This window comes from Gossypium arboreum, chromosome 8 (assembly GCF_025698485.1).
Source record: "Gossypium arboreum isolate Shixiya-1 chromosome 8, ASM2569848v2, whole genome shotgun sequence".
NCBI classification, from domain to species: Eukaryota; Viridiplantae; Streptophyta; class Magnoliopsida; order Malvales; family Malvaceae; genus Gossypium; species Gossypium arboreum.
In genome coordinates this window covers 9,216,320-9,236,618 of record NC_069077.1, presented here as the reverse complement: position 1 = coordinate 9,236,618, position 20,299 = coordinate 9,216,320, and the positions used below count along the sequence as shown (strand labels likewise).

Genomic DNA, 20,299 nt, shown 5'->3' with positions numbered 1-20,299 from the left:
AAATTGATAAAATAGAAAAAGAAGATAGAAAGACTAACAGAGAGCAAACGTGAAAGAAAGAAGAAAGAAAGAAAGAAATAAAAAAAGGGAAATTTTGAGGATTAAGGCCCTAAAGTTTGATTGGTAAGTTGTTTTAGCTCATTTTCTTATGATTTTTATGTTTATGGATGCTTAATTCAAAGTTCTACATGTATGAGGTTAAAATGAAGAAAAATAGAGAATTTTTATATATTGATTTAGTTGAATAAATTGAGGTTTTATGGGTTAAATTGATAGAAATTGAAGTTAGAAGTGATTAGTTAAAAGAATTTCTAAGTTAGGTTTAAATAGGGTCTAAGTTGAATAGAGCTTAAAATTTATGTTTTATAATGAATTTTATGAGTTAGAAATTGTTAATGAGTTGATTAAAAGAGAATATGAAGCTTAAGTTAAAGAAAAAAATATTAGTAATGGAAAAAGGACGAAATTGGAATTTTTGTAAAAGTTTGGTAGAAAGTGAAAATGTGTTTTATGAATTAATATATTGATGATTTTTAATTGTATGATTGTTAGTAGCAAACGTAGCACCAGATACGTCATCAAAGAAGGGAAAAGAGAAAGTGAACGAAAATATCGATTAAATTCGATAAATAGTGGTTTGTATTTCTATATTGCTATATTTGATATTTATATTGTATGAAAATGTGAATGAGGTAAGTATTTTTACCATATTGAAATGAATGTGATTTTGAATACCCTATTAACAGTGCCGGGCTAGTCGGATATAGTTGACATGTCATAGGAATTGGAAGTATTGGGATATTCCGACATTGAGTCGATGAGACACTATGTGTCGACTACTGTTAAAGTTTCGGATTTGTTCCGATGAAGTACTTTGTGTACTATAATGTTAAAGTTCCAGATTTATTCCGATGAAGCACTATGTGCTTATCCCGAAGTGTGGGTTGGATCCGTGTATCTGTCAGTGTCCGAGTTATGTTAATAAGGGTAAATAAAGTAAAGGTTATTAAAGTACTGATTGATATTGAATAATAGCAATAATGTGTTTGAATTACCATGTTTTAAAGTTGATTAAGCTATTGTTTATAGAAATACCACTGAGAGTATTTCTAGCGTGACGGTTTGTTTCGTCTTGCGAGGCTAGGTCTGAAAGTATAAGGACTCAGCATACAAGCCGATCCCCAAACTCAAATTGGTGAAGTTTCTATCTTTTTGGAAAATGGCATTGTACCTAGGATGTCTTTTGGTCATTTTGAAAGTATCTAAGTTGTTAAGTGATATTTTGGTATGTTTTGTAAATGTTACCAAAACCTTAAGTATGGTATGTTTTGATATGTTAGTGAAGAGTAATAAGAGGAAGTGTTGGTAAATATTGTAGAGAGAAGAAATGAAGATGTTATAAACTTAGTTATCAACATTTTATACTAAAACAGATTTGGACAGTAGCAGTAGTCCAACTTTGAAAATATACCAAAAATAGTATAAAGTGAATTAGATAATGAATAAAATTTTTAATTGAAGCTTAATGAATCTATTTTTATATGGAAGAAATAAAATAGGTAAAAGAGTTGTATTTTATGAGATATTTACGTTTTGGTGAAACAGGGTTAGAACAATTTCTGGATTCCCTACTCTGACTTTAGAAATTCACCATAAATTGTGTATTAATAATTAGGACTCAAACTTTATTTGTATGGATTCCTTATTGAGTCTATTTTTAATTAAAACAAATGGCATAGCCATTGGATTTCTGTACAGGAAGAAATTTGATTCGTAGTACACAAGGGTCAGAGTAGCCGAATCCTGAAATAGGGGAAAATTTTTCTAATAAACTGTACTAATTGGCCTGACCAAAAATTCTAGAAAAAAATTAGTAAGTAGATATATGAGTCTAGTTTCAGGGAAAATTTACGGAATTAGATTTCGAGTTTCTTAACTCAAAATATGATTTTTTTAGCGATCGTGACGCAGATGGATAGTTTACTACGAAAACTGTTTAAGTGCGAAGATAAGTTTTGTAATGTCTCCTGCTCGACTCCGGCGACGGTCTCGGCTAGGGGGACGTTACAAGTCTACCATTTAAAATATATATATATAAAAATTTCTTGTTATTTGCCTCTTGATAGCTATACATTAGTTATTTCTATCACCTCATTAAAAAAAGAAAAGACAAACTAACATTATTAGCATTTTAGAGTAACTCGTATAACAATTGACAAGTTTAAGTATCAAATTAAATAATAAAAAAAAAGTAGATATCAAATTAAAATAAGTTTCAAATTAAGATATTAAATTTTACATTAAGCTATATAATTTTGATAACTTTTATCTTATTTGTATGGCATAAAGTAATATATACACATAAAAGAAAGAGAAAATAAGGCAAATAAATTAATTGCACGAAAAACTATATTAATCATTTAAATTGGTATCAATAAGTGTTCCGTATAAGGGTAAGTTACATTGTACTTATAAAAGGAAAATTTAAGTTCGAATTTAGGATACAATATTATTGAAATGAATAGTCACAAACTCCGAACATGAATCATAATCGTAATATGGATTTAATTTAAACTAGTAAACTATGTATATCGGGGGATTCTTGGACATAGATTGAATATGTGCGCTGCGCATCGCACTGATAACTGCTGTAAGTTGCTGATCATGTCTCGGTAACATGGAACACATGTTGTGCTGCACTGCTTTTAAATTTGAAGCTGAATTGCAGATTCTATTACCAAATCCTGCAATATGCTGTCTGCTAACTCGATAATAACTTCCTCTGTATCGAACCGGAGATTGAACCACGTTCCCGATTTGGCCAAATCGTTTTCAACAAGTTGTTGTAATGTTTGTTGGGGCAGCTCTGATAAGAGTACCCAATCAACATGTCTCAACACCTCATGAACCATGTCTTTGGAGAACCGAGCCGGTCGAGGTCTCAGGTCAAAAAGTGATATCCATGGAGAGTATCTAAAATAACTTCGATACATCTCCGAAAGGACTTCGTTGATGTAGCTGAAAATCAGTTTATGATGATCAGTACTACAGGACTTGTGATGCCATAATTTGACATTATCAAACATAGATGAATCAAGAATTTGATCTGCCAAATTCCATTTCCTCAATAGTTCATCCCAATTCACACCAGAGATTTGGAGAACTGATCTTATGTATTTGGACAAAGATTCTTGCTTATCTATTGAAGTGCCTGCATTGTTCTTCATGTCCAAATGGGATTCCACATGAGAAGATTCATAGAGTTCTTCAATATTTATACAAAATGATTCAACTGGTGGCTCAGCTGCACCATACGCAGATGTTAACTAAATTACTCTATAATACATATTGTTGAGAGAGGGGAGGTTGGTTTCAGTCCCTCAAAAAGTAGAGGTATTATGTCTGGCATGTCTATACTCAATTTATCTTCAGGTTTTGTCTTTTGACTCTAAAGAGAGACCCATGGATTCAAAGAGTTTAGGGAGTGTCTCGTCACCAAAGAAGTCAGGAGATAAACCCCGGTATAAAACTAAGCATAGACAATCCAGATACAATATAGTCTAACCAAGTGATAGTCTTATAACCCACTAATGCCATAAAAGGGCATGGATTCAAACCTTGGGTCAAATGCTCACATTTCCTTGGTGTAAGGCTCTCCTTAAATTTCATGAACTCATTAGGCCTCTCCTTAGAGTTGGGAGACAAAACCCAATAATAAAACCGAGTATAAACACCCCGAGCACAATAACTCTACTGTTTGATTTGAGACCGACCTCCCCTCAAACACATATAATTAAAGTAGTTTGTAGTTTAAGGATTTTACCTGCTGGAGATACAGTGCTAGGAGATATATGGCCAATGGTACTCTTCTTTGCACCACCATGAAATCCATCATACAAGGGCTGTGCCTCTATAGCTTCAATGGTAACAGAACTTAAGCAACCACTCATGTTTTCTATTTGAACCCTCCTCTTGTATCCATTAACAGTTGAAAAGGGTGAAAATCTCATCTGTGGAGAATCAAACCCATGTTCCCTGTCACTTCCTGGTGTAACCATAGGCAACACGTCATGTTCAGGCAAAGACTTTAATAGGTCTGAGGTTGTATAGCAAATTTCAGTGGATGAAGAAGCTTTGTTTCCAATGCATGAACCAAAGTCCTGAGTTATATTGACATCATGGGATGATTTGGGTTTTTTTCGATCATGGGACATCTGCCACTGCTCTTTTCTCTTCGCCCTTAAACCATGTGTCAATTTCCTTTTTATGTGTTGAAAAGACAACAATGTTGGCCGCCTAACACCCCTGTCTTTTTTACTGTAATGAGACTTTGGTGGTGGCCAATTACTGATTCTATTAGGACAGTTTTGTTTGACAGCCTTCAAGACAACTATTGTGTTCAATGGTTGGGACCGTGATGATGTTTTTGTTTGCTGTTTCTTAGCCGGAGAATCACATAATTCATGAACTTGTTTCACCAGCAGTGAATTTGGATCTTGCAGGAGTTTCATCAACAATTCCTTGTTGGAATTCGAAATCTCCAATGCATCGATAAAATCCGTAGACTGGTTACTTATTAACCTTTGATTTATGAATGCTTCGACCGCGTCATTCATGCGAACTCGAAGATTAATCTTGGTGTGATGATCATCCTTCCTACCTCTGTTACTTTTCATATTTCGATCAGAAAACCGCCTATACCCCTCCGTTGCTGCATCGCTAGCTCGATCCGGATAACGACTCTTGGTTACCTTCCTAAGGTCTTCACTAGAGGGAATATTAGGCTTATTCCTTGTATAACCATTGCCTCCTGCAGTATAATTACACCTAGTTGGGCATCGTTACAACCATAAGAATATCAGTACATAAGATTATGATGAAATTCTTACCTTTAGACGGTCTGTTTGCAAGCTTACGATGGCGAAAATCGAGGAAGCGAATTAATCCCCAGGCACATCCTGATTTGTACTTTTCGTAGATTACAGGAGTTTTAGATGACAGCATAGGGCTCCGAGGCAATGTCGTGTCCATTTTGGGTGGATGATGAGTTACTAATTATGATGGCACATTTTGCGTCTCCTGTCCATGAAACAACAACCTCCATTTTCATTTACGGCACTCATTTAGAATTCCAAAAGCACACAAGGAATCAAACAAGAACAAGAGAAAGTACCTGAAATGTTTTGTCTTCTTCAAGTAGTAGAAGAGGAGAAAGAACAGAACAGGACAGGAAAGGACAGAATCAACCTCCCTTGTTTCAGTATCGTGGAAACAAGGGCATTCTATTCATGCTTCAACTCTCTATGAAGTTCTGAACCATTCAAATAAAATATATACAAAAACATGCAATGCACACACATTTTCAATTTTTCATGCATTGTTCATCATCTCCAAAAGTCAATTAAAAAAAAAAAAACAGAACTGTCCTTTCATCCACCCATGTGAGCATCTTTCATTTCATTTTATTTTATTTTAATTTTTTAATGAGTTTCTTTAGCTTGGTTATTATGAGGTCTGAAGAGAGATTTTTATAAGAATGGTGGTCTGGCATTTGGTTCATATGAGCCATTTTGGATGAAGATTGAAGAATGGTAAAAGAGTTATGATAAGTTAGACATTTTAATATACAAATCATATATCAGCCTTTATGGCAATGAATGGGCAATGGGTATGTGTTTGGTGTTGAAATTAAATTGTATATTTTTATGAGGGTTAAAATGTAATTTTTATGTTAATAACTTATTTTTTATAAATTTTAAAGGATTAAATCAAAATTTTATTATTTTTAAAAATTAAAATTTAATTTAATTTTTACTCAATTAAAATTTTGTAATTTTAAAAGATCAATATTGCAATTATACATTTTAAGAGGCCGGAGCGAATGTAGGGTAAACTTTCAAATGAAGCAAAAATACCATTCATCGCAAATTCTATCATTGATGTTTCCTTTTTCCCCTCAGCCTTATATATGTATTAGGAGTTTATTTTCTTATGAATAATTTGAGTTGGAATCATAAAAATAAAATAAAAGGTAAATTATATTTAATATTATTAAATTATTAGTAAATTTAAGTTTTGAACATTTAACTTTAAAAAAGTTACAAAATGGTTATTAAATTATTCGAAAGTTTTTGTTTAAGTCATTAATTAATAAAACTATTAGTAATTATTTTTCCATGCCAACTGCAATGTCAGCACTTAATGACACGTCATGGGCTTCAACGGAAAATTAATTCAAATGGCTTAATTAAGTGCACTTTTCGAAGATGAGCTTAACTGATTTTTTAATTATTTTCAGAAGACTTATTTGATATTTCAGCTTTTTTTATACAATCCACATTTCTACCCCTCAAACTCTTAAATTGAAGAAAAAATATCCTCGTTGATGTTCCAATATCAATGTATCAATTGAATTAAGACACAATTAATTATTTTATAAAAAATTTAAATATCTAGTATAAAAGTTTTTTTAATTTCACAAATAATATTAAAAATTTTATTATGTATCTTATTTATTTATAGATAATTATTTTGGTGTAGCAATCGAGGGTGAGTCCATGACTATGATCAATAGACTTCGTTCCAGAGGCAGACTTATTATTACTTGGAGTGCACCTTTGGGTATAAATAATATTTACCTCCTCTATTTCCTTGTCTTATGTTAATCGTATTAATAATTCAATTGGACACCACCATTTAGCTAATTTGGCGTGCAATAGCTTGGATGGATGTTTTATTTTTTATTTTTTTTCTTATTTTTACAATTATTTTAATGTTATCCACATGTTTTTGTAGTACTTGATGCGATGAAAGTTTAATGCATTATCTTTTACATTTCTAATAAAAGATACATGACAATTTCTTATCAATTTTTTTATAGATTTATTAAATAATTTTTTCATCCGTAACAAGGGTGTGTCAAAATTCAGCTTGTATTAAATCCCTTATTGAGTTGTTGTCACAAGTCAATCAGACGCCAAACCTAATTAAAAATTATTAAAATATTTTTATATACAAAATAAATTATATTATTGTAAGAATATTTCTTTTTACACTTTTATATTAAATCAAGAAAATTTAAACTTATGACATAATAAATTTTAAACATTTAATTTTATTATTTCAAGTATTTTTATAAATATATTTAAATTTATCATAATTTAATAAATATATATAAGTGTTTATCACATTCTTACAACATTTAAATAATATTTTATCACCTTCTCTTGTTTTAAAAAGAATTCACTACAAATAAATTAAATCTTTTATAGGAAATAAACCACATTTCAGAATCCAGTCAAATAGAAGCTTCTATGCTAACTTTGAGTTTAAAAAAAATACCATCTTTGGTTTGAAGTCAGCAATATGAATTACAAATCTCTGAAATAATAAAATAAAGACAACTAGCCTTGTCATCCCACACACTCATATTTAATAATTACAATTTAATCCATTTTTATATACATTGCATACCTGTAATTGGCATCATTCATCAAATTCCATTTCTTGCTTGCATCAACTTCTTTCTAAAACATTTTTCAAATAATAGAATGGGTTTAGTTATACATATTTTTAATGTTAACTATTTTTAAGTGTCTCAATAAATATTTAACACATAAATATTTAACACATAATTATATCACAATCGTAATAAGGAAAAGGTAATTACAAACAAAACTAATAAATCTTATAAATTTCTTGTTATCTATACTATTATTTAAGTTTTAAATTGAGTTGGTGTCACAATTAATTTTACACAAAATTAATTAAAATATTACAAAAAAGTATTTTCACAAACTAAGTTATATTATTATGATGGTGTTTTTATCTTTTATATAAATTAAGTAAAAAATATATCTAGGCAAAATGAGATTTAAATCTTCAACATTATGGATTTCAAATTTTCAATTTCACCATTTCAACTTAATAAACTATAAAAATAATTTTACACTAACATAGAAATAGGAGAATAATGCACTTAAACTCATGTCCTTCTGCATTAGCATCAATACTCGTGCCAATCAATTAAGACTCAATCGACATCATAATCTAATTTTAATTAGTGATATTTGTATTTTATTCTTAATCTATACTATTATTAAATGATTAATTGAATTTGTATCAATAATTACATTAATTCAATTAAATAAATGTAAAAAACTAATTTTAATGTATAGAATTATATGAATTTAAGGATAATAATACTATAGATAACATCTTTAAAGGAATACTATCACTTTGTGAAAAAATTCTAATATCAATTACATTGACAATAATACTAATATCAACTAAACTAAAATTCAATCGACAAAATTAATATATGTGGACAATTTAATTTTTCAATATCGATGCAAATGTTTTCAGTTAATTTCATCAAATGTTTATTTTTTTAAGTAGTGTTAGGACTTTTCTTTAGAAAAGTAAGCAGTAAAATTATTGATGGATCAAATTTTATATTAATTTCAACTGAAGTACAAATATATATATATACATATATATATATATATATATATATCACTCTGCTTATAATTATGTGGATAATAATAAAGAGATTAAACCCACTAAAAAGTGCATGGTACACAAACGTTTTATATACCGACACGTGGACTGCCATAGTACTTTCTTTTTTCTTCTTCTTTTGCATTTTAAAAATGTATAACGTCTTATTTCGCCCTTCAACTTTATAAAAAAATTATCTTAGTCATTCATTTAAATTTTCACCACTTTTTAACTTTAAACCTGTGTTGTTTGTCAAATCATCACAAAATAGATGAAATTTTAACATTTTTTAGCTTTGCTAATATGACATAAATCATGCCGACAATTAATTAATCTTTTTAGTATTAAAAATTTTAAAATATAAAATTTATTAAATAAATTATTAACATTATTAAAAAAGTATAAAAATATAATATATAAAATATATATTTTAAATTTTTTAAAATTAATTAATTATTGATATGTCATAGACATAAATGCCACGTCATCAAAGTTAATAGAGGTTAACTTTCCATCTATTCTTGAGTGATTTTACAAAGGGTTAATATGTAGTTTACCCCTTGAATTTGTCAAAAAGTACCTAGTTGATACCTGAACTTGTATTTTGTCACCTAAGTGGGTACCTCTGCACTAATATGTTAGTTTATGCTAAGCACTAATAACCAATCCGTTGGTGACATGTGGCAACCTCTCAGCATGCCATGTGGCATATATAAATTTTAAAAATAAAAAAATAAAAAAATATATTAATAAAAGAAGTATAGCATTTTCACATCAAGAATGAACTTGGACAAAATTTTATATTCTTATTTATTTATTTTTAAAGATTTGAAAAAATAATAATTTGTGCTTGTCACATGTTATACCGAGAAGTTGCCACATGTCACCACTAGACTGGCTATCAATGCCACGTCAGAAGAAACTAACAGTGTTAGTGCAGAAGTATCAACCTCATGAGTAACAAAGTACAAGTTCAAGCACCATCTAAGTATTAAAAAAAAGTTCAGATACCAACTAGGTAATTTTTGACAAGTTCAGGGGGCAAACTACATATTAACCTTTTGACAAACAATGTAAGTTTAAGAGTTAAAAGCAACAAAAAATTAAATAAAAGGTTAAAATGACTTTTTTTTTGTCAAGTTAGAAGGTCAAATAAGTTATTATGCCTTTTAAAAATATTAAATTTTAGTTTTGATCTCTCGATTATGTCTATATTTGAGATTTACCTGCTCTATTTTAATTTCTAATATAATTTGATCCATATACTTTCTAATGTTATTAATTAGCCCAAACAATTAATATTATTAATTTTTAGTTAAAATGTTACATGGATATATATAATCTGGATGCTCTAATGGTCTCAGAGATGGATACATAACTTTCCATTTCCTTTGGGTTTGCTTTGCATTTTTTTAACATTATAAAAATAATCAAATTTCAGATTTAACCCTTATACTATGTTGAAACTAGAGATTTAATCTATATATTTTAATTGTTGACATAATTTAGTCTTTCTAGTTTTATAAGGACATTTGTCATTTTAAATACTTAGTATTGTTAATTATTTCAATCAAAATGCTAACATTAATTTTTCTTAAGAATACTATTCCAACAAAAATTATTTTATCATAATGAATTTGAATGGATTTTTTTAAATCTGAAAAAATATTTTCATCATTTTTTATTTTACATAATTATTAAGTAATTTTTATTAATTTTAAAATATCATATCAACAAATTTAATAAAATAATTTTAACAATAATATCAATTAGACCTAAATTTCAAATATACAAAACGTTTAAACTTCATAATTTAACATAAATAAATGATGAACCCAACACGAGACAACCATTCTAATTTAACTTATTTTACAACCTTATGGCTTATGCATAAGCTTTGGATAAGCCATCCATATACATAACGAGAGACTGTAAAGATGGAACCGGATTAGACCTATTGGAACGAAATTAGATGATATATTGGTCCGGATAAAGGGATTGAACTAATTTATAAGCGAATTATTTAGAATAAAATAAAAATAAAAATGATTGAATCGGTTTATATTTTTTATATTTACTATTTATTTAATTTTTTTTTGAATTAATAGTCAAATCGAGAATTAAATAGTCTAGTCGATTCGATCACTAATCTGATTTTTAAAACATTCACTTGAGAAGCGAGAGTTGACTTATAAATATTTAGAGTTAAAAATTGCAATTATATTAAGGGTAAACTACATAAATGGTCGTCCAATTATGAGAGTGTGTATGTTTCGGCCACCTAACTATAATTTTTTTTTAATTTAGTTACTAAAGTTTTGGAAATTACATTTTTAATTACCTTGTCATGTAGTCAATAATGGAAGTCTAACGTGGGCTTTTTTATTAGCTCAATAACAAATTTAATCTTTCAATATTTCTATAAAATTGGTCGTAAATATTTAAAAATTTAGTCTTTAACATTAACAAAATTTATCAATTTAGTCCTAATTTTAATAAATTCTAAAAAATAGGAAGGAAAATATTAAAAATTATTTTTCAATAAAATATAAAAATTATAAAATGATTCAAAATTCAAAAATGTACAAATTATAATATTTATAAAAATAAATTTGAAAAAATATACAGCCATTTGTCCAAATTCATTCTAATAAAATATATTTCTTTTAATTTTTATTTAAAAAAGAATTTTTATCTTGATGTGGCAACCGATGTGGCAGCATCACGTTAGCAATTGTTGTTGAGATGGAGCAACATGTCAACACTGTTAACGGCCACGTGAAATCTATAACAATCAAAGACGGAAAACGTTGGTTAAAAAATTTAATTGAGTGTCTTTTTCACGGAAGAGCTTATTGGCCTTTATTAATTATATAATTAACTTAGTATAAAGAAAGAATTTTTTAATTATTTCTTAATTGAGTTGGATAGGTTATTGACTTATGATACTAATTTAGGCAGTGATTTTATTATAACTAGATTACGACACAATTATGATGCGAGTGAAAAAAAGTCATTGTAATAAACTTGAATTTTGAAATCTGAAAAATAAGAGAGTAAATTCTTAAAAATAAAAATAAAAAAACTAAATTTTAAATTTAAGAAGAGTGCAGGGACTTGTGGCAGTTTTTAACCAAATAAAATCCTTAATATCCGGGAACTTCTTTCCGCGGGTTTTCAACTGTAGGAGAGTAGGGTATTCCATGCGCCGTGGAGTAATGAGTTGAGTAGCTCGTAGATAGTGACCATTAAAGCTTTGGGAGTTTAGAGGGTTGCTTTGCCACTTCCTTCCAAAACTAGGAGATCCATTTCCTCATCTTAATATCAATTTATCATTACCTGCCGCCCCCAAAAGTCTACGATTCCTGTTTAACTTTTATCGTTTCCGAGAAGACAACACCAAAAGCAATCATTACTGTGATCCCACTTCAAAGGGTCACCTGAACAAGGACCATTACTAGGGAGAGGAGTAGGAAAAGCTCTCTCCCATCAATGGGTTTTCAGAGACTTTGTGGAGTAATCTTAGTATCAGCTCTGATTTCATTTGTCTGTCAGCCAATTTCTGTCATTGCCGGTGATATAGTACACGACGACAATTTAGCTCCCAAGAAGCCTGGTTGTGAGAACGATTTTGTTCTGGTAATTATTCTAAATCCTTTCTTTTATTTATTTATTCATTTCTTTGTTTCTCCACTGGTTTCCTTAATTTTGTTTTTCTTGTTGAATTTGGTAGTGGTAAGTAACCAAGCAGTTTCAATAATGTTTGCTTTTCCCTATCACTCTATACCCGACCTAAAAGCCAATAGAATAAAATACGCCATGTTCGAAGCAACTCAAACAAATATTAAAATGATGACCGAAGCTAAAAATAAATCTAACTAAAATAAAAAGTTCATACAAATGTTAAACCAACAGAAATGAACTCAAAAAAATACATACACAACCATCCAAGGTCAATGACAGTTAAACATAGAGTACGTTAAGAATCCTGGGTTAAACTAGTAAAATGTAGAATATGTCTCGAGACAAGGAAGTCATGTCACTGTCTTGAGATATGCCATTGTTTATAAATTTTAAGTTTGAAGTTTCATCTCTTGAGACAATGGACCCATGTCTCGTCATGTCTCAAGACCTTGACTCCTATGTCTTGAGACAATCACACTATATAGCGGGACTTCAATCTTCAGTCTTACACTCTTACTTTCAACAATTTAACTCCGATGTTTCAAGTCCCGAGACAAAAATGGAATCTTGAAGGCTTGACATTTTGGGTATATATTGTATAGCATTTAGTAAAACTAATTTAGCTCCAGTTTAGTAAATTATATAGCATTTAGTTATTTTCTTAAGTTTTTTGTGAGTCTGTATTTTCTCTTTTTTTCTTCAGCAATTGTAACTCTGATTTTATGAAAAAATTTCCCCTTTTTTGCTGATTGATATATTATAATATTTCTAGATTGATAGTCAGCTATTGGTCTTGTTGGTCTTAGTAATTTTTCCCCTTTATTAATAGCGATTTACTTTCATTGCTCATAGTGATAAAATATTCGATTACCTGCCCTTTTTTGTCCATTTGTTTCTCTTAGTTTTGGACTCTCCATGTCCACGTTGTTGGAGTAATGTTGTTCTCAACATTTATTATGGACCTCGGTTGTATAAAGTTTAGCTTTATCCATGTTTTGTTTCGTTTATTGAGTTTAACTGTCAATTATCACGGATTTTTTTTAGGTCAAAGTTCAAACTTGGGTAATGGCATAGAGGAGTCTGAGTATGTTGGTGTAGGTACCAGATTTGGCACTACGATAGTGTCGAAGGAGAAGAATGCAAACCAAAGATGCCTCATTCTTTCTGACCCTCGTGATTGTTGTAGCCACCCAAAGAATAAGGTTTGTTTATTTGGTATTGATATACTCATGCATTCATTTATGGTCATCACAACAAGCAAGTATAGCATAATTTAGATACTATTAACCAATGCATAACTTTGGTTTTGTTAGCTTGCTAATGATTTTATTATGGTGGACAGAGGCCACTGCAAATGCACAACCAAGGCAAATAATGCACAGGCAGCTCATGCATCAGCTGTCCTCATTATAAATAACCAAAAAGGTAATTGATGATCTAGATTGTTACTTGATGCGAGTAGTTGAAGTTTTTAAACGCATTACTGACAAATAACCAGGGTGATATTATTATGTTTACTGGAAAAAATGTTCTTTTGTCACTAATTTGAATTTTACCCTTTTGGATTGCTGTGAATAAGTATGAGATTGATAGAATTCACTTTTTAAATCATTTTTTGGATAAATAATTTGACCGAAAGAGACGTATTGGAGAATATGTACCTTGCTAAGGGTCAACCCTGTTTCATCTACTGCAGAACTCTACAAGATGGTATGTGAGCCTGATGAAACTGATTAGATATACACATACCTGCTGTTATGCTCCCACAGGATGCTGGTGCAAGCTTGGAAAAAATGCTAACAAGTAATTCCATCAGGTAAGCTTCTATTGAATATTGTTTTACTTTTTTTTTATCCACATATATGGTCTTCCTTTTAGGACATATATGATAACTTTTTAAATGGTTTGAGCTTTTGCAGTGTCTGTACAGCTTTACTCCCCAAAGCGACCACTAGTTGACATAGCCGAAGTGTTTCTATGGTTGATGGCTATTGGTATCATAATAGGTGCTTCATATTGGTCAGCATGGAGTGCAAGAGGAGCTGCTATTGAACAGGACAAACTATTAAAGGTCACTTGGAGTTAATTTAACGTATTGCACAATGCAACATATCTACATCTGTGTCTGTATGCTTACAGCTATATTATTCTTATTAAGACCTTATATTGTCAATGCAGGATGCTTTGGATGAAATCCCGGAAAGCAGACATGTAGGTTTCGGTGGTGTAGTAGACATCAACACCAAGTCAGCCATCTTATTCGTTGTTGTTGCTTGCTTCTTGGTTATGCTTTACAAACTTATGTCATACTGGTTTGTTGAGCTGTTGGCGGTTCTTTTCTGCATAGGTGGTGTAGAGGTAGAACTTTCTTTCATGTCTGATTCCTCATTATTATTCCCCTGGGCATGCATGCCATACACTATATGTTTCTGTGAACATTACCAATTTTTTTTCTCAGTTATTCCAGATATTTCAATGAAGTATTAGTATATAACTTGGAAGTTTTATGTATATGCAGGGCCTTCAAACTTGCTTGGTTGCTCTATTGTAGGTATGCTTGTATTTCTTAGTATGAATTATGTTAGAAGAAGTTTGCATTTAAATACATGCTCAATCTGCATGTCACACTTGTGGATCATTGTTGATTCAGTCTTTTATATTTACTGCCAAGCATCTATCGTTATTTATTCTTTACATAACTAGAAAACCATCAAAAAGCATTATGAGAAGCGGAATAAAAGCTTTTAGTTTGAAAACTTTTTTGTTCATAATAGCGTCAACTTTCATAAATAAACGAAGAAAAATGGTTGCAGTTTGTTTCTATGGATGCTGAGGCATTTAGTATATTGTCCAACTGTGTAGATACAAATACCATTATTTCAGTTTTACAGCCTTCATTAGTTAAGCTATCTAACTTGTCTTTTCAAGGTTGTGACTAAATTTTTATATCTCACAGTCACAGGTGGTTCAAGCGTGCTGGAGAATCATACATTAAAGTGCCATACCTTACATTGGCAGTTTTGCCTATCTGCGTAGCATTTGCTGTTGTTTGGGCTGTTTACCGCAATGTTTCCTCTGCTTGGATAGGTCAAGATATACTAGTAAGAATGTACTTTCTTGTTAACTGTCCTAATATATTTCAAGATTGTCCAAGTTCCTTGTACTATAAATTATTAAAAATTCCTTTCTTTGGCATAAATGTTTTCCACTTCCACTTATTGATGCAATAAATATTGGATGCCATGGTAATAAGAGACAAGCGAATTCGATACATGAGTAATATCATGAATGCAATAGCTATGTGCTTAAATATTTAATTGTGCCTATCTTAATGTACCATTGACACCCTATCTTGTTCTTTCCCATCAATGCTGAAGAGTGAGTTCAAAACAAGTTTATGTTTGAATTGATGGATGACAACCTTTATTCTTGTTCAGGGTTCATTATCCAGATTTTTTTTTTTCCATCAAGCCATTGCTTGCCTAGAATATTCACTCCAAATAGTGGGTTTAGAATATGCTCTTATTGTTCATTAATGGAACCATCCATGTGATACGCATTACATTATCACATTAATGATAAGTGCATACAACCACCTTAGGTGTACGAGTCATGTTTTCTCGTAGGTCCTATAGTCTCTCCCTTCGTTTACTTATTTTGACAAGAAGTTGATGCGAGATTTACACTGCAAAGTTTTAAGTTATAATATTTTGTCTTCTCAGGAATTGCACTGATAATCACAGTTCTGCAAATTGTCCATGTACCTAATCTCAAGGTAGCATTTGTGTATTTTCGATTAGCATGAATGCTTCTTAATTCTGTAAATTCTCGTTGGAATTTCTAAATAATTGAATATGTAATGATTTCCCCAAAAACTATTTATATTATAACATAATTCTTTTTGGTTTGTGAATCGGGTGGGAACAACTCTACTCGGTTGTGCCTTCTTATATGACATCTTTTGGGTGTTTGTTTCAAAGTAGTTGTTCCATGGAAGTGTGATGATTGCGGTAAGTATCTACTTTATCAAACTTTAGCCCACATGCTACATCAGAATTAGAAGGTTTAGTCTTTGGAATGTGATATTGATTGCTTGTCTATTTCATAGGTAGCTCGTGGTGATAAAAGTGGAGAGGATGGCATTCCAATGCTACTGAAGATCTCACGCATGTTTGATCCATGGGGTGGTTATAGCATAATAGAGTTCGGTGATATCCTTTTACCTGGATTGCTGATAGCATTTTCCCTCAGGTTGGAACTTTGCGGTCTTCACTTGCAAAATATTTTGTTCCTGTTAATGTTTGTTCATGCAAACTTGTTCCTTATTGTACCTGTCATTTTGGAATGGCAACCTCGTCTTTTTCATACTACTTTCCAAATGCTGTATACATACTTTTTTGTATATTGAACTCTGAAATTGCTTATTTATCTGTTTAGAAGTTAGATATCACTCGAACTGCTTACGGTTACAGGTATGATTGGTTGGCAAAAAAGACTCTTCGAGCTGGATACTTCCTGTGGGCGATGATTGCTTATGGCTTAGGTAAGAGATGATATTACAGTGCCCGTGAAAAAAATGGTTTGTTTGTTGTTGGTAAAGGAATTAAAATATAACTCCTTTCTCACCCATGGCACGTCTTCTCATTACGTACGTGGCACTAAATTTGATGGATGGACATGGTCAACCTGCACTCCTTTACATTGCCCCTTTTACACTCCATAAAATTTGTTACTGCCAAAGAAATTGAACGTCTTAGTCTCTTTACTGTCAGCTTGATAAATTCCATGCCTTGCTGCAGGAACCTTTTTGATTCTGGAGAGAAAGCTAGGTGACTTGAGAGTTCTCTGGACAAGAGGGGAATCAGAAAGACCCTGCCCCCATATCCAACTCGAACCCAACATAGTGATGAGTTAAACGATGAAAAGTAAGACCTTTTTCTGTAGTTACAATATTGTAAATGTGTGGCTGAGGCTGATGATCATTCAAAACCTACTTTTGCTCTAGCGTAAATCTCAATGCCCTTTAAAGCTATGTAGGGCATGTTATCAATTAGCATATTAGTATGTCCCATTTTTTTTTTCAACAGAAATAATACAAGTAGTTTGCAGTATTTGATAATGTTGAAGAATTGCTTATGAAATAATTCACAGCTTTCAGCCCAGCTCCATTTTGCTGTAAGTATTTCAGTATGCAATCTTTTAGAAATCTAAATTTTCTTTTAGTTTCCCTTGTGGCTAAGATTATATTATATTGTCTATATATAACATGCTGCATTATCAAGCATATTTCCTAAAATCATGCAAGGATCATGACAGCTCAAGGTTAAGAGAGCACCAGAGATTTGAAGGCTTAAAAATGATTGATTACATTCATGGAACATGAACGGTTCAATAATGTCTACATGTGTCTGAGCTGAAATTATTGACTGGAGAAGAAATTAGAATATATATATGGAAGCCAAAAATTCATTGATTACATTGTACATGCATATATCATTATATGATATGGCAGAAATCTTTTGCAGAACTAAGAAGAAGAAGAAAAGAATACAGTTGCATGTTGATGAAGGGAATGGAAAGATTGGGATGATAATAACTTTGATTATCAGTCAAACCGACCATTAGGTAGCTGCCAGTTGTCTAATTGATACCCACTTGCAACCTTTGTTGACAAAAGAAAGACAAATGGGCAAATGCCATGTGCCAATGTGAAAGGGTGGTTGGTTGATGATGATGATGATTAGGAGTGTAATTCTAATACTACAAGAAAGCTCCTGAATAAATCAGTTTTTTTGAAACTAAAATTGATGTTGGGAGGAACTAAAAGGGCTGCACAAGTGCAGGGTGTGGGGCTATGGCAGCATGTGAGCATGAGTGTGAGTTGTCTACCATGATTGGCTTTCCTGCTTTTTCATATAAATTTGAAAAGACAAGAGTATATCACTCTGCCAAGGAGAATCTCTCCTCTTCCTCTCTGGCTAACAGCAAAATTAAAACAAATAAATAAATAAAGTGACAGGAACTTTATACTCGTTTTTGTTTATTATCATGTCGTATGTTTAGGTGATGGAAATATTAATATATGTAGAGCTAAAATACTTAAAAATTATCAGAGGATAAGCTATTACAATCCATGTGTACACAGGGATTGAGACAGGTGATGGGTATCACTTTTTTGGAATTTTTAGATTTATGAATTTTATAACATCCGTTTTTCTTGGTTAAATTGTGTTTTATACAATTCAATCCTTTAAGCTATATGTTTATATTTTGTATCAACAAAGTATTTTTAATTTTAATTATATAACTTTAATAATAACCGAATATTAATGTGACGAGTCTTGAAAGATTATATTTAGAGACTCAATATGAACTTTAAAGCTAAATTTCAGAATTAATTAATTTGGCTCATACACATACACATATATATATATATATATTAGGTTAGTGACTTTTTTGTATTTTAATTTTTATGTCTTGCATTCAAAGAGATAACCTCATAATTGAGCATCACTATCGGTTTGATATATTCATTACTAGTGTTGTTCATTGCTAACAAAAATGAATTCTTGCTTTAATGATGACATAGTGGTGTTACTTGTTTTTAGCTTTGGATTCATGCGATAATTACAAAGTTTTTTGTACGAAAGATATCTGTAAACTTATGAATGATTTACGGAATAAGAAAAGCTACACATGAAGATTCAATTGAAGTATTTTCAACTTGATGCTCATCAAAGCATAGAGTTGGAGAAAGTTTTTACAATTGTCGAGTTGTATCAAGTGCTAGCTAAGACAAATAAGTCAAGTATTTATCCTCTCATTGATAAAATTATTCATCTTGTGCTAACTCTTCCTGTGGCTACTGCAACAACTTCAGCCAATAAAATTGTGAAGACAAGATTTCGCAATAAAATGGAGGATTATTTTCTTACAACTTGGTGGCATACATCGAAAAAAAGATACCTTATGAATTTTCAAAAAATTTTATCATTGATGAGTTTGATCTTATAAAAAAATAGATTGTGCAATTTAAGATGCCTAGTATTGAGAAATAGGACTAACGCCAAGTTTTTTATTTAATTTTTGAATTATAATAATATTTATGAAATTTAGTATAATATTAATTATTCTTTTTTGCATATTGAAAAGAAATATTTAATTTTTATATAGTGTGATTTTTTTCTTTTATTTTTTACAATTAAACTATTGATATTTTTTATAAAACATTAAATTAATTTATTTAACAAGAAAAGAAATCCAAAAAAAAAGTAACACTTTTTTACGTTACAGATTTAAAATTTTACACCTTTGCAATAAAATCTTGAAACCGTGTCTTGTGTATAAGTAGACAAATATTAGTTGGTTTGTTCATGGATAGTAGAGCTGAAGGAACAAATCTCTTCCAGATTGTTACGGGAAAAGGATTCTTCTTCTGCCTTACCATTCCATGAAGCTTCTAATCTTGGAAATATGCTAAAATCATTTTTGCAAAAAAAAAAAAAAAACAACCACAATGAAAACCCATTTTATATTAACTTCTTTTCGGGGCACTTGGGATTCATAAAATTATATTAATATTCTTTTTATAAAGTATGACTGTTTCAACCAAATATTAAATTTTACATGAATTATTATATTATATTTTGTTAAATATACCTTAGATTTAAATTAATTTAATATATAATATTAAAAATAAAAAAATAAAACTATTTAAATTTAAATTTACAAACAATTGATGCTGACAAAACTTAAATGTTATTAAACGTCAACAGTCATTTACCCTGGTCTTCCCTCGCTTTCTATTCTATTACCCCACACATCCATAGCCGTTGTGTGTTTTGCCCACTCCTCACGTGGCTGTCACTTTCCCCAACGGTAACCCCCTCCAACGGGTCACTTTTTATCCATCTTTTTCTGCTTTCTTTTTTTTAATAATATTCCCCTTTTTTCATCCAAAAAAAATAAATAATAATATTCCCATTTCCCTTCCACCTGACCCTACTACCACCCTTTGCTTTCCTAATTTGCTTCTCGCTCTCGTTTTCCACCCTGGGAAAAAATATCTTAACATTACTTTAAAATTAAACTATAATTTTATTCTATTAGAATGTCA

The 20,299-nt window shown here is 30.6% G+C and overlaps 1 protein-coding gene and 1 pseudogene across 1 annotated transcript; one reads left to right on the top strand and one right to left on the bottom strand.

Moving 5' to 3' along the window:
• Positions 1-2,387: 2,387 nt before the first annotated feature.
• On the bottom strand, positions 2,388-5,513 carry LOC108468058 (uncharacterized). Its single transcript, XM_053018379.1, has 3 exons — positions 5,174-5,513; positions 4,890-5,079; positions 2,388-4,810 (listed from the first exon to the last, which is right to left on the bottom strand). The coding sequence occupies exons 2-3, from the start codon at positions 5,029-5,031 to the stop codon at positions 3,780-3,782; spliced, it is 1,173 nt and encodes a 390-aa protein (XP_052874339.1). The 5' UTR covers positions 5,032-5,079; positions 5,174-5,513; the 3' UTR covers positions 2,388-3,779.
• Positions 5,514-11,626: 6,113 nt separating this feature from the next.
• On the top strand, positions 11,627-17,410 carry LOC108468059 (signal peptide peptidase-like 2; annotated as a pseudogene).
• The last annotated feature ends 2,889 nt before the right edge of the window (positions 17,411-20,299 follow it).

What these genes read in the sequence shown, in the direction of transcription:
- LOC108468058 (XM_053018379.1), bottom strand. Translation starts at nt 5,031, where the DNA reads ATGGACACGACATTGCCTCGGAGCCCTATGCTGTCATCTAAAACTCCT. An exon ending in TGCAAACAGACCGTCTAAAG is followed by an intron (nt 4,811 to 4,889) that starts GTAAGAATTTCA and finishes ATTATACTGCAG; the next exon opens with GAGGCAATGGTTATACAAGG.